At 32.8% G+C, this 15,206-nt stretch overlaps 2 protein-coding genes across 5 annotated transcripts in view; one reads left to right on the top strand and one right to left on the bottom strand.

Moving 5' to 3' along the window:
* The window catches only part of Brf (Brf RNA polymerase III subunit), a 108,165-nt gene that overhangs the window by 81,815 nt on the left and 11,144 nt on the right, over positions 1 to 15,206 (bottom strand). The window lies entirely within an intron of this gene.
* Positions 1 to 15,206, top strand: part of LOC149416696 (BTB/POZ domain-containing protein 6-B-like) — a 74,972-nt gene that overhangs the window by 55,805 nt on the left and 3,961 nt on the right. For 3 of the 4 annotated variants that reach the window (XM_089640886.1, XM_089640882.1, XM_089640883.1), the window contains 3 exons: positions 8,965 to 9,240; positions 10,434 to 10,581; positions 11,804 to 12,020. In XM_089640886.1, coding sequence (XP_089497012.1) covers positions 8,965 to 9,240; positions 10,434 to 10,581; positions 11,804 to 12,020 — 641 coding nt within the window. Of the gene's footprint in view, positions 1 to 7,225; positions 7,384 to 8,964; positions 9,241 to 10,433; positions 10,582 to 11,803; positions 12,021 to 15,206 lie in introns of those variants that run through there. The other variant, XM_089640885.1, reaches the window with a different exon arrangement.

Genomic DNA, 15,206 nt, shown 5'->3' with positions numbered 1-15,206 from the left:
TAACAGAGCACACACATTACAGCCATTACAGAGACTTATACCTTTTGACACCTACTTCCTGTGCATATAGTGTTACCAACTGAATGTTATTTCATTGCCATATTACAACACTATACATGTAATATATTACTTCATTCTTCCATCAAATATGAGCCCTGGAATCGGCCGCAGACTTTTTAATCTACACTATATATAAATAGTATAATACTTCATTCTTCCATCAAATAGGAGCCCTGGAATCGGCCGCACACTTTATAATCTACACTATATATACATAACATAATACTTCATTCTTCCAACAAATATGAGCCCTGGAATCGGCCGCAGACTTTTTAATCTACACTATATATAAATAGTATAATACTTCATTCTTCCATCAAATAGGAGCCCTGGAATCGGCCGCACACTTTATAATCTACACTATATATACATAACATAATACTTCATTCTTCCAACAAATATGAGCCCTGGAATCGGCCGCAGACTTTATAATCTATACTATATATATTTCGTTCTTCAATCCAGTAGGAGCCCCGCAATCGGCCGCAGAATTTATAATCTATACTATATTATATAACATAATACATACATCGTTCATCCATTAAATAGGAGCCCTGGAATCGGCCGCAGACTTTATAATCTATACTATATATATTTCGTTCTTCAATCCAGTAGGAGCCCCGCAATCGGCCGCAGAATTTATAATCTATACTATATTATATAACATAATACATACATCGTTCGTCCATTAAATAGGAGCCCTGGAATCGGCCGCAGATTTTATAATCTATACTATATATAAATAATATAATACTTCATTCTTCCATTAAATAGGAGCCCTGGAATCGGCCGCAGACTTTATAATCTATACTATATATAAATAATATAATACTTCATTCTTCCATTAAATAGGAGCCCTGGAATCGGCCGCAGACTTTATAATCTATACTATATATAAATAATATAATACTTCGCTCTTCCATCAGGAGCCTTAGAATCGGCAGAAGTATTTATAATATAACATAATACATCGTTCTTTCATCAGATACTCCGATACTAGGAAGCCTTTAGCCTTGGAATCGGCTGCAGTCCTTAATTTTTTTTAAATTATATTTTATGAATTTGGTTAGTAATTTATGGATTATAAAAATAAAGTATAGGTCTCATAATAATAATATAAATGGTATTAAGTTTTTTGTTATATTCTCGTAAAGCGTTCGTGAGGTAAAATATATTATAACTACCACCAAAATGACGCAATGTAACAATATTTATTACCACCGTTGGTGGCAACTTTTTTTTTCATAATCCTCCATAATAATATATGGATTTTATAAACGTTTAAGAATTCGTGATACTGGGTAGTTATGTTTAATTTATAATTTGCTTAGTATATAATATATTACATTTTAAGTCTCAAATAATTTCGATGAGCTCTGGCGAAGTGAAATTTTCCTGAGTCGAATTTCTAAGTAAACGCAACTATTTTAAGCTTGAAACGTCATCTACAATATCATGAGCTATGCGGGTTTTAAATATTCATCTAACCGTCGAAAAATAATAAAAGAAACATTTTCGTTACATAACTAACTAACCATCACGCCGTTTCCCGCAGGGGTTGGCAGAGAGGACGGCCTGCCAAACAACTTACCTTTTCGTTACATATTTTTCAATAAGTCTATTAATATAGAGGTATAGTCAAAATAACTTCTTTGAAACATAATCAGGTAGAAATGCTAAGAAATTTTTTCCATAGGAAAGGTCATAGCTCAGAAATGCACAAAATAATTTACAAGGCAGATAGACACATTACACCTTTAAATTTATACGACGAGAGTGCCAACATTTTTATAAATCCCAACCAGGAATTAATAGATTCCTGGTCAAATAAAATTTTACACGTAAAACACTTCAATTATCTCAACCAAACGTATATTGACAAATTTTCGTCAAACAAATGGTTTAGTATTGGAGAGTTGAGCGCAGAAATAGAAGGATGTATGCTTGCCATTCAGGATAGAGTCATTAATACTAAAAATTATAGGAAGCATATAATCAAAGATACAAATCAAATTGATGATTTATGTAGGATATGTTTGGCTTTTCCGGAAACTATAGAACATATTATATCGGGATGTTCTATATTAGCACCGTCCGAGTATACATTTAGGCACAATCAAGTTTTAAAAATAATTCACCAAAGTTTGGTAATTAAACATAACTTGATTGACTGCCGTAATATAATACCATATCATGAATACGAACCAAATTCATTTTTAGAAAACGAATTTTATAAAATATATTATGATAAAACTATACTAACAGATCGAACGATTAGTCATAATAGATCCGATATAGTTTTACATGACAAAATTTAAAAAAATAACTTATATCATTGATATAGCTATTCCAAATTTCTGTAATATTCAAAAATCTGTTAATGAAAAAATAAGAAAATACACAGATTTAGGAAATGAGATAAAAAGAATTTGGCATTCTCAGACTATAAAAATATTACCATTCGTTATTTCGGCTACTGGCATTATACCTAGCTCTCTCATTAAAAATTTATATTAGATCTATCAAAAAATTTATAAATAAAAATGCAAAAATCAGTCATTTTAAATACATGTAGGATAACGAAAGATTTTTTAAATATTTATGTTGAGGGATCAGTAGGATTTATAGACCCTGTTAGGAGTTCTACCGAGCCGAACCCTCTGATATGAAAATATCTGGAGTCGGTGAATTATTTTCCCATTTGATCTCCGGTGAGTTGACGTGTTGTTCTTGTATTGTTTTGTATTTATTTTGCTTATATAATGCACTTGCATAATGTTGATTGACTAGATGATCATTTGTGGAAAAGTGCGTGGAAAGGTTTAGTTTTTCCTATGGGGAAGATTTAACCCGGAAATAAAATCGGAAAAGTAAATACAAAAAAAGACCAAATATATATGTATTACAACCTCTGCAGCAGAGCGGTAATTTCCTTGACAATGGACTCAGGATGACCCTAGTGTAGAAGCTAATACACTTAAATAATACATAATTATTATACTCGTATAAGTCATAGGTGCATGAATACACGTACAGCCGATATTTATGCAATAATTCTAGGTAGGTTACTTTACTAAGTTTATACCGGTAAAAGGCAATGCACTGGTAGAACCGTGGTAAACTTGACACTGGACTCCGGATAACCCTAGTATAGAAGCTAATACACTTGAATAATACATAATTATTATACTCGTATAAGTCATAGGTGCATGAATACACGTACAGCCGATATTTAGGCAATCAATCTAGGTAAGTTACTTTACTAAGTTTATACCGGTAAAAGGCAATGCACTGGTAGAACCGTGGTAAACTTGACACTGGACTCAAGATGATCCTAGTGTAGAAGCTAATACACTTATATAATACATAATTATTATACTCGTATAAGTCATAAATAATAAATCTAGGTAAGTTACTTTACTAAGTTTATACTGGTAAAAGGCAATGCACTGGTAGAAGCACGTTTCATAAACGACGTAAATAACTGAAAGATATATAACAAAGGATCTCTTAATGGCAGTACTATTATAGCAGTTAGCAATCGAGGTCAAGATGAAATGCATTCAATTATCAACATCTCTAAACGGTATAAAATAAAGTCACTATCCGCGTCTGTCTGTGCGCTTAGTTCTTCTAAATTACGAAACTAATTTTGGTAGAGTATAATTTAGATAATATCTTCCGGAAGGTTTATACACGGTGTCCGGAAACTCGTAGTACAAGCGGGAAACTGGAGAATCTACACCACATGGGGAACCCAAAAAAACATAAAGTTTTTTGATTTGAACATTTTCAAAAAAAAAAAAAAAAACCAAAAAAAAATATTTTTCAGCTATTTTAGGGTTAAAGTTTTTTCTGGTGTTTAGGGTTGAATAACAGATGTTTTAACCCTGCAGAGCAGAAATATTTTATGATTACACCGGGTTAAATGAAGGGTGATTTCAAAATAATGCTTCAAATCCGAGTTTCTTCATTTGTTTTACTTTCAAATAGTTTTAATTAGTTGGGTACTTTGATCTTCAGTAATAATTTATAAGAATTTGATTAAAAAAAAAAAAAAAAAAAAATCAACTTCAAACTCGATTTACTCGATAACGAAAGCTCAAATAAAAAAAAATATACTACAAAATCGACTCCAAATGTGATGTAGATTCACCAGTTTCCCGCTTGTACTACGAGTTTCCGGACACCCTGTATATACACGGTGTCCGGAAACTCGTAGTACAAGCGGGAAACTGGAGAATCTACACCACATGGGGAACCCAAAAAAACATAAAAATTTTTGATTTGAGCATTTTCAAAAAAAAAAAAAAACCAAAAAAAAATATTTTTCGGCTATTTTAGGGTTAAAGTTTTTTCTGGTGTTTAGGGTTGAATAACAGATGTTTTAACCCTGCAGAGCAGAAATATTTTATGATTACACCGGGTTAAATGAAGGGTGATTTCAAAATAATGCTTCAAATCCGAGTTTCTTCATTTGTTTTACTTTCAAATAGTTTTAATTAGTTGGGTACTTTGATCTTCAGTAATAATTTATAAGAAATTGATTAAAAAAAAAAATTAAAAAAAAAAAAAAATCAACTTCAAACTCGATTTACTCGATAACGAAAGCTCAAATAAAAAAAAAAATATACTACAAAATCGACTCCAAATGTGATGTAGATTCACCAGTTTCCCGCTTGTACTACGAGTTTCCGGACACCCTGTATAATACATGCATATTATATTTTTAGAAAGTAGAGAAAAGTCGAAAAAAATTTTTTCGGGCGCTTACATTGTTAACGCTGGCTAAACCTTATGAGATACATCAAAATAATGTACTACGGAATTGTATATCATAAAAAGGCCTATAGAAAAGTATTCAATGGTATATGTCTATCTCCCAAGGATAACCCCCAGCAACGAGGGGTACACATTATGTCTAGTTTAGACATAATACACGAAAAGCTGAAAAGTGTGTCTGTTTGTGCGCTTAGTTCTTATAAACTACGCAACGCATTTTGATATGGTTTTCACTATTATTTAGAGAATTTATTCCGGATGATTTTTATATATAAAACATACATATCATATTTATGGAAAGTATTTAAAAGTCGATATTTATCTTAGAATTCAAAACATCAACACAATACTTCAAATCATTCACAACCCCGAGGAACGCCGGGTACACGTCTGCTAGTTTTATTATAAGAAAATGATTGAAATAAAAGATCTGTCTAAAACAGAACACTTTTTGCTTTCCGATTTTCCCCAAAATTACTTCTAGAATCTAATATGAAATTTGAAATCGTGATAATGAGAAAATAACAACAAGAAACTTGGAATAGTACAAAATAAACGATGGACTCCAGAATCACAGATTAACAAAACTTTCATCAAATCAATGGACAAAAGATTTTCTTTTTTTATAATCATTAAACCGGAACGGATCAAACCGGGTGAAGGAAATAAAGAAAATAAACAAATTCAAGTTAACAATGAAATACCGTTTCACTAACAGTTACTGTAGTCTAACTGTACCTATCCCATCTACCAATAATGTTATTAAACTTATTTATTACAAATAATTAAAGTGCGGTCTTAAATTTGGAAACCTTAAAATTAAATATAATAGACATATTTATGTTATGGGCATGTACAGCGAATGGACGAAGAAAGGAGTGTAAGGAGAAGATTAAGTGAATAGTATAAGAAGTCGGGGACCCCCGAGGAGGACAGTAACCGGGCAATTCATGACAGTGGCAATTGAACATTGTGATATAAAGTCTTGAAAAGAGACGAAAAAAAATTAGGTTAAGTTAGGTTAGGTTTACAGACATTTTTTCTCATTATTTTTAATGAATTTTCAAAAGTGTGTTGAATTTCCACTGTTCTGAGTTGCCATGGAACCGAGGATGACGTGGCACGATCGAGTTTATTTATTTATTTTTTATAATATTGATTATATTTTATACTTTTGACTGTCCAACTAGGAAGGATTCCCGTTTTAGGACAGTCAAATTTACAGGTTTCAAGTTATTCTAGACTAGATAAAATAAGTATGTTAAAACAAAGATACATAAAAAGATAGATAGAGGCGTTCGTGATAAATAATTATCAAATTACATTATATAGTAACATTTCGGAATCAGTCCTGCCTAGATACAACAACCATTTTGTCACTCTTGGACCGAAGGATTACAATTCACACAGTTTCTATATTTTAGGACCGAGATATGAGAATATTTTTTGATAAGCCGCTCTGTTGCTTGTTGGAACGGAAAGATCATTTCTTCCCTTACTTCTGGTTTGATGTTTGTGTTCGGCTGTTTTCATTTTGTTTTTATTTTTATGAACATGGATTACAATTTTTTTATATAGCACTGTCGGACACCTAGTACATTAAATTCTTTGTAGAGAGCGTCAAATACTTGAGTCGGGCCATGTCATGAGTCGGAATAACAGAATAGAATGTATTAGATGATGTATGAATGTGAATAAGGCAAGGAGTATGTGTCAATTCCGAGTTGTTTAGCGGTCTGTCCTCCTTGCTTACCCCTAGTTAGTTAGTTAAGAAGCTGTGTTTTCCTTTTCTGTGATGTGGTTCCCCCTTCACCGTAGATTACTGCTTTTACTTAACTGACGTATGAACTGACGTAATAATATAGGTACATCTAACCAATATCAAGGCTAATTACAACAAAAACCAAACACCTACGGAACAAAAAAGCAAAACAAAAACTCTAATAATTGTAAAATAGTACTAGTTGCTAGTAGGTAGCTAAATAAAACTCTAATCATTGTAAAATAGTACAAGTTGCTAGTAGGTAGCTAAATAAAACAATAACAAAAAGTAACGGATTTTTTAGTGAATTCTAAAAACCTTAATTTATTACTTGTATCATTTTCCTTGTGACTGGAGGGATTCCCGGTTAATACTAATTTTATTTATTTGTCGTCTGATTTGTTGACTTCTAAGCATATAGTTGTTTGCTTGACGGTAATAATAATAAGAATAAGGAAAAATTAAAATAAATTGTAATCCTTCCGCATCGAAAAAGAACGAAAAAACTGTGTAAAATTTAAATAAACATGTGAAGATTTTAATATGCGCGCGCGTGGATCGATCGCGTCGTAGTTCATAAAACGGCCGGCAGAGTATTATTCGATCAGTTTGTAAAATGGCTACCGCGGGTTGGTCGATTTGCTGAGAGAACGTTTATTTTAGTCTCAATATCAATAACCTAGGCGTAGAAATGTCTAACTTGTATTCGCGAATCGCCCACAAACCAGCCAAGAGATTGGATAACATGGCCGTGTCTCAGACAAACGCGTGGATGAACGGTGAGTTCATATTTTTGTTATGACACTTCAGATGTGATTTGAAATTGGGGGCAGTCATTCCGAAGAAATATTCCGGACAGGGGCGGGCAAGACATTTGTTTATTTATAGCTTAGCGCAGACGAAATACGGTTTATTACTTTATTTGGAATTCTTCAAACTGGCGCCTCGAAACGTCGAGATTGAGGCGTATTCTTAATAACAGAAAATAATATTTTATAGAGCGAGCTCATGTTTTATTGATCTCCCGCCATATCCAATATACTTGACAGATATTATTTGTAAACAAATGAATTAATGTGACTCATGCACGTTTGTCTAAATTGTAAACATATTGTTCTTATCAAAAATAGACTCATGTGCAATTTCGTTTTATGTTTTTACGCATTTGTTATTATAATAGAAAAAATGTACAGGTGAGTAGTAGAAATTTACCTACATAGGTGTGCAAAATTTCATCATTTCGCGCTGTAAGTTTTTGATGTGAACAATAAATAATAATAATAAAACTTCTATTTAACGTTGTTTTGCTGGGATTTCATGTTAATACCTTAATTTATTATTATTTGCATACATGAATATTCTGAGTAGCTATGAGTGATTTTAATTACATGAATAAATTATTATTGTAATTAGATATTGTTTATTATGCTATAACAAAAACTGTTTGGAGAGTAAAACTGTTTTTTATACATTAAATTTAATAATATTATTTTATGATAACTCTTATGCCAGAACAAGGGCGATATACACCTAAAAATTAATAATATAGAGGTTAGTATTTGTTTTTTGCGCACACATATATTCATGATAAATGAAAAGTGTTTGCTGTATAAGACAATTTATAATACGTGTATTATATTGTGAGTGTATATCGAATCAGTTAATTGAGTATTTTTGTCCAATGTAGTATGGCAGAGTAATAACATGCACATATAATTGCCAATATGCAATTACTGCAAGAATGAAATGACGTATTAGAGTGTAAACATGATGATAACTCGTAATGTAATAATGTTTAAAGATTTTAGCAAAAACTTTGGATTAACTCTATCTCGACAAATCATCATATCATAAATTTTCTACCATCATTTAGGTTAGGCGCAGATATAGAACAATTTCATATTATCCAACATCACTCCCGGGAGCACATAATAACAAAGTAGAGAAATAATTGATCAACCGAACGACATTCCAATTTTGAAACATTGCCAGTTATATGAATAAGATGGAAGGCAAATTCAATATATTAAAAAGCTTTTAACATTTTGTATGCACTTTAGAAACATTTCTTTTAAAACTAATTAAATGTATATCTGCAATGTTATTATAATATATCAATATTCGGCATGCAATTCCTCGAATATGACATGAAACAAATTGTTCAGGAAAGGGAAAAAATCTCAAGGTATTTGTCACATTTGAGGTTTTTATTGCATGCAGAAAGACGATAAAATTTATGAGCACTTAGAATAATACCGAAATAGTTAGATGTAAAACAATGAAATTTAAACGCCACTCCCGGGAGCACATAATAACAGAAGAGTTTAAAAAATCAACTTAACAATATGTCTTTCTTTCAGCCGAGAGCCTCAACATAGGCGGCGGGCTGTCGGCGCGGGTGCCGTCCCCGGGCACGCTGGTGCAGCATCAGTCGCCTCCGTCGCCCGAGGGGGTCACACAGCCTCCCGCATCCCCCCAGCATGCCCCCCCTGCCGCGAGGCCGGCGCCCCCCTGCTCCCCGCCCCCCACGCACAGCCACAACTGGCAGGCCAGCCGGCCCACGGTGCGCGAACGCAATGCAGCCATGTTTAACAACCATCTGATGGCAGACGTGAAATTTTTGGTCGGAGGGCCGGGTAAGAACTTAATAAATACATATTCCATACCTATGAAACTCCCATATCAAGGTCATATTATTACGAGGAATGGTAATTTTTGATATATTGAACAATTGAAAAATGCTAACAAATAAATGGGTGTATATATTATTTTTTCGCATTTAAATGAATATTCCAAAGCTCATTATATCACAGCTTTGTAATATTATTTTAACTGTCACAAAATTATGGAAACTAAGATCTGAAAATATTTGACGACCTACAAACTCCAGGCTTTGCGAATTTCATGATGCCAGAGCTAAAAGTTGCGAATATTTACTGAGACAACTAAGAGATTTTCATGCAATTTTATATTATTTTTAAATGTGATCATTAAGGCGATGCACTACGTCGTGTAATATTTTAAATTGAGTCACCATCAATAACAACCCTTAAGTAGATGGCGGTAAGGTTTAAATTACCGCTTAACACCATCCGCCTGTTTTGATTTATGCAAGAAAAAAACATGGCCAAAAAGTGCCTTTTATTTTATTTTGTGGATGTTCAGGCATAAATAATAAAATTTTTTTCGATCACTTTATAAATAACTTAATTTGCCACATTATACAATAAAATCATAACCGAAAATGGGTTCGTAAGTAGGAGATTTTGAACTTTAAAGCAGTTTTCATAGGCCTTATATATTATTTTTTCTGGGCTTATAAAAAGACTTATCTAAAAAATGCTCGATTATTTCAAAGGCCAAGATGTATTCTACTTGCAGTATTTAATTAAAGCATCTGAAACATTTCTAGGCGACCAAATTTTCAAACCAAAAACACATGATTTTGCATTACTACGTATGGCATCGCCTTAAAGTGTGTAAGTGTGATAAGTTAGCGTAGAGACTAGGTATTAAAATGTGTAAGTGTGATTAGTTAGCGTAGAGACTAGGTAATTATGTAATTATGAAGGCCTCAGCACGGGCAAGCCACCCAGTGAGGCCTACATTACTGGAAAACATAAATTGTAAAAAATAATGTACCAAATAAAATAAAATAAAAAAATAAATTCTACAGAAATAACGTGTTTGTATGGTAAAGCAATGTTTTAATGACCGACGTCCGACGTGTTAGTTAGAGAGCTGCGTCACACACAATTTGATGGATTATTATTTTAGTTTTTATGTCATTGAAGTCTCAATGAATGATGTTAATATTTTGTGTGTTCAGGTCAAACGCAATGCATCCCCGCACACAAGTACGTCCTGGCCACCGGCAGCTCGGTCTTCTACGCAATGTTCTATGGGGGCTTGGCAGAGTGCAAGCAAGAGATAGAAGTTCCTGATGTGGAGCCCTCCGCATTCCTAACCTTACTCAAGTTAGTAGACCTCTTCATTTACTTAATTTATATATTATACAAAACTGCACAGATTCAGAAAATTATCAAATGATCTTCAAGTCCTCTAAAAACAAGTGTCTGCCAAATATGTTTAATCTTCCCAATACCAGAATCGAAAATTTCCATCGGATTCCAAGATGATATGTTGGGTTACCGTTAGAATATATGATTCGTTTACACATTTCTCTGTGGAAAACTTTTTTAAAAATAAATTATCATTTATTATTATTATGATTATATGCCTTATAAACCTGAAATAAGGATTAAAAATACATATGTTCATTTACTATTATTTGGCCTATGAGAGTGCGTAGCTATCCTAGCTCCTCATTTCATGTCTAAAATCATTGTCTCACTCTAAATAATGCAAGCCAATGATAATTATGTGAAAGAACCAACTTTACAGAAAGAATTTCTTTTTGTTTTAATATAAAAAAATCCATTTACTAAACGTAACGTAACCTAGTTTTACCATTAATTTATCTGCTTACCTATAAAATTCTGTTCTTACCCAAGTATCACTAATTTCAATTGTTTCCTATAAAACTTACCATAAATGTAAGATTTTGGTTTTGCTAAATTCCAAAAGCTTTACGGCTGGTCATAAAACAAAACACAAGACAGATATACTATGACTCTTTCTGAATGAATAATATGTCTCTTTTTTAAAGGTTGGTATAAAAAAACTGAAGAAATTAAATGAAATTGATATTACAAAAAATAAATGTTATTTGTGGCGTGATGAAATGCATATATTTGCAATTAAAATGAGATGCTAAAATGCATACAACTTTTGAAATAAATTGATAATTATCACAACTGTTTAAACTGATTCTCAATTCATTGCGCCCTCATAAACATGAGGTGTATTAAATATGCATTCTCATTTGCATAAAATGCTTCTGTTCAATTTTAAAGACTGAAATGGATATTTTATAATATTTTACTACAATTTAATTTATTAATTTTGAAAACAAATTTATTTCCTTCTTTCTTCTATGATACTCTCACACACTTGATAATGAGCCATTAGTGAAAACTTGACTTGTATACGGTTGGAGTTTTCCTTAAATATTTTTTCAATACATATTGCATTACTCGGCAAGTTGTCGATTAGACTTACGAATTTTCAGGCTTGTACGTTATATTATATCCACATAATGGCAACAGCTAAATTTTGACATTTTATTTAACATTTCAGGTACCTTTACTGTGATGAAATACAATTAGAAGCGGACACCGTGCTATCGACTCTTTACGTCGCGAAAAAATACATAGTGCCGCATTTGGCACGGGCATGCGTCAATTACCTGGAGACAAGTCTGACGGCTAAGAACGCGTGCCTGCTGCTGAGCCAGTCTAGACTTTTCGAGGAGCCGGAGCTCATGCAGCGGTGTTGGGAGGTGATAGATGCTCAGGTATGTCTGGCAGATTCCACAATGAGCCTCAGTTTCACTAACACTTCTTCTTACGATTCTTCTAACCTTTCTAGTCCTTCTTTAGAGCAATTAGACCAACTGCCCAACGTTCCGTAGGCTCGCTTAGGAGCTGCACAGATAATCCGTACAAGTGTGTAAATCTATATCGATGTCATCAATCTACGTAAAACCTTTCGATAGGCCAATGAAATTGGTTATCTGTTTTGAAATTGAAAATTTTCATTCAATTTTCGGACCTAGCTGCAACACACCTGTATCGGTTTATCTCGTCAGTGGATAGGAGGTACAGTTCGCAAGCAGTGGCGCTATCACACTCAAAAGTCACGAGCCGCCACTGTTTGCAAGTCAACTTTGACCCAACAGTTAGCGTTTTATTTTTATGGTTTTTAAAGTTAACCCTTTTAACCCTATCCATTTTTAATAGGTATCAATTAAAAGACCTGTACGTTTTTATAGAAAATAAAATACATTTTAAAGCATAAAAAAGGTTACACATCTGAAATAATCGTAAATGAAAAAAAAAAAATAGAATTGTGTTAATTTTAAACAACACTGTACTGATATAAACATAGAAATCCAAAGCAATAGACTTGCCCTAACACGAAATCTGGGTATCATTTCGAAGAGCTATAAGTAAGCCACATGACCATATTTTTTGGCACTAGGAGGGTTCGAGAATACTTACAATAAACCATGACACCAGTCGTACATTAAAATTGAGAGAGATGGGTAAATTATAAAAAAAATGGCTAACTAAATGGTGTAACAAAATATTACATTTTTGAAACAAGTCCGAACTTTTGTTTACCCGATTTGAGATTTGCAGTTAAGCTTTTTACGCAATCAACAATTTGTGCACCATTGTAAAAAGGACTAGAGTTGCCTGTATCCTTGTGTGATTGAATATTTGCATATCCAACATTGTTCTTCGGGACCGTCGATATTATAATTATATAAATTGTTTCAATATTCAAATAAAGTAAAAATTATTTGTTTTTCGATTACACAATCATCCGATAACGAGTTATACGATTACTTTAACTTGTACAGTCAATGAGAAGCATTTTTATTCACCAATTTTATGGCGGACATAATAGTACATAGTGAAGTGTGCATTAAAATGGAACAGATACACAGGCTTTTTAGTGGTCAGATACGTCTGTTTGGGTTATAAGGGTTAACTTTTAAATGTGGTATGTTTTTGGTGGATAAGATTACGCTAAGATGGCTGCTTCTTATTATTGTAGTACGCAATCAGCATCAATGAGTTCTTTGTTTTAAACAGGGCTCTGAAATTATTTTTTGAAATTTCAATTTTAATATCTCTGGGGAGAATGAGGTTTGTGTTTCTAAATCAGCTGACAAGCATAACAGCAACCATTAGCAAACCATTAGGCCTAGAGTCTCACCATCGAGCGATTTTTGGCATATTATGGCAAGTTTGCAAAACATCTCGAGCAATCGCTTGCCACAATGTGCCAAATTTATAGAACCTAAAAATATTGGATAGCGGTGAAATCTAAGTGGATTCACTGGCTTTAAACCGCAGTAAGCAGTTCATATATGTTTTCATATTAATATTTAGACGAATGATCGCCCATCTTCGAGTGGCTAAAACAATGCTAATCTATCTGATGATTATCAAATGTGATGATGTTTGAACTGCCCCAATTAAGCGGACATTAAACTGAATCTATCGATTTCAATCATTGCCAACTTATTCCTCGTTGCTCGGTAAATGCTTTATGTTATTTTTTGCTTTCATTTAAATTTCTTATCATTGTTTTAAAATTTTGATCGATTGCCTCTTTGTGAATATCAACATATTATTTTTCAATTAGTTTCAACATATCGTAGAGAGAATGTGATAATGTATTTCTTGCCGATTGCTTTGATGTATTCTCATTTAGCATTCATTCAATATGGTCATTTTACATCCTACTGGGGTCGACAGATTAATAGAAAAAATGTTTGGTTTATATATTTAAAATTCTATCAAGTGTATATTATTATTTTATGTAGATAAATTTGTAAAAAATAGATGTATAAATGAATAATTATTAATAAATATTTCGCCATTCCATTCGATCGGTGTTGTAATATTATCGTTTTTGAAGATATACTTTGACTTGACTAATCGTCGCCGTAGATATCAAGGGAGCCAAGCCACTAAATCATAAAGCTGAGAAAACAGCGGACAAATATTTTTTGGTGACAAAAATTTAACATTTTATTTGTTTTTAAAGACCGAACATGGAAACTTTGAACGTAGATACTTCGTAGGGTTAATTTTTTTATCATTTTGGTTGAATAACTACATTTAGTTGAGTATTTTAGAAATTATATGTGTTAATATCTCTTGAGCACTGAATATTGAAAGGAACAGTGTGATGTACAAAAGGGTTAGACCTCTTAAGCCTGCATCTTGATGGTTCTAAAATGCTTTTGTGTAGTTAACTCATTTTTGCCAAATTTGTGTCTTGGCTCCCTTGACATCTATGGTGACGTAATGATCTATTGTCATTAATTTAATTCTTGTTTTAACGTAATGTTACCATTTTCCTGCTACATATACAGGGTGTATCGGCACTAACCCGACAAACTTTAACCAGCTATTCCTTAGCACATTTGGAGTAAAAAATGTTATGGGCACTTTGCTGTCCGGTAGCATTTTTTTTTCAATTAAAAACAAAAAAAATTAAAATTTCCACACTACATCACTGTCATTGGCATTGCGTTTCGTGTTCAACAGCTGTTATAAGCAAGTATGTCAAAAAGCGTCTTCGCTCTTTCGCACACACTAAATAATAATAGTTAAAAATGAGACGAATGGTGCCGTGCCATTTCGTTGTGATTGTAAAAGTGCGCCAATATAGGTACACACGTGCATTATTCACCGGAATTCGAATAAAATATTTGCCAGATGGGTTTTCAAACTTTGACAAAGGATAAAACAGTGGTGACATGTGGTGAAAATATGAATGATAAATTTTTTATTAAAAAAAAACGTTACCGGACAGCAAAGTGCACATAAGATTTTTTATTCCAAATATGCTAAGGAATATAGCTGGTTAAAGTTTGTCGGGTACGTGCCGATACACCCTGTTTAATATTTCTGTACTATTTGTTCGATCTAGTCACTTTCATTCTATTATAACCTCCTAG

This window comes from Hesperophylax consimilis, chromosome 16 (assembly GCF_061612785.1).
Source record: "Hesperophylax consimilis isolate HC1 chromosome 16, BYU_Hcon_1.0, whole genome shotgun sequence".
Classification (NCBI taxonomy): domain Eukaryota; kingdom Metazoa; phylum Arthropoda; class Insecta; order Trichoptera; family Limnephilidae; genus Hesperophylax; species Hesperophylax consimilis.
This window is presented reverse-complemented; position numbering and strand designations above follow the sequence as displayed.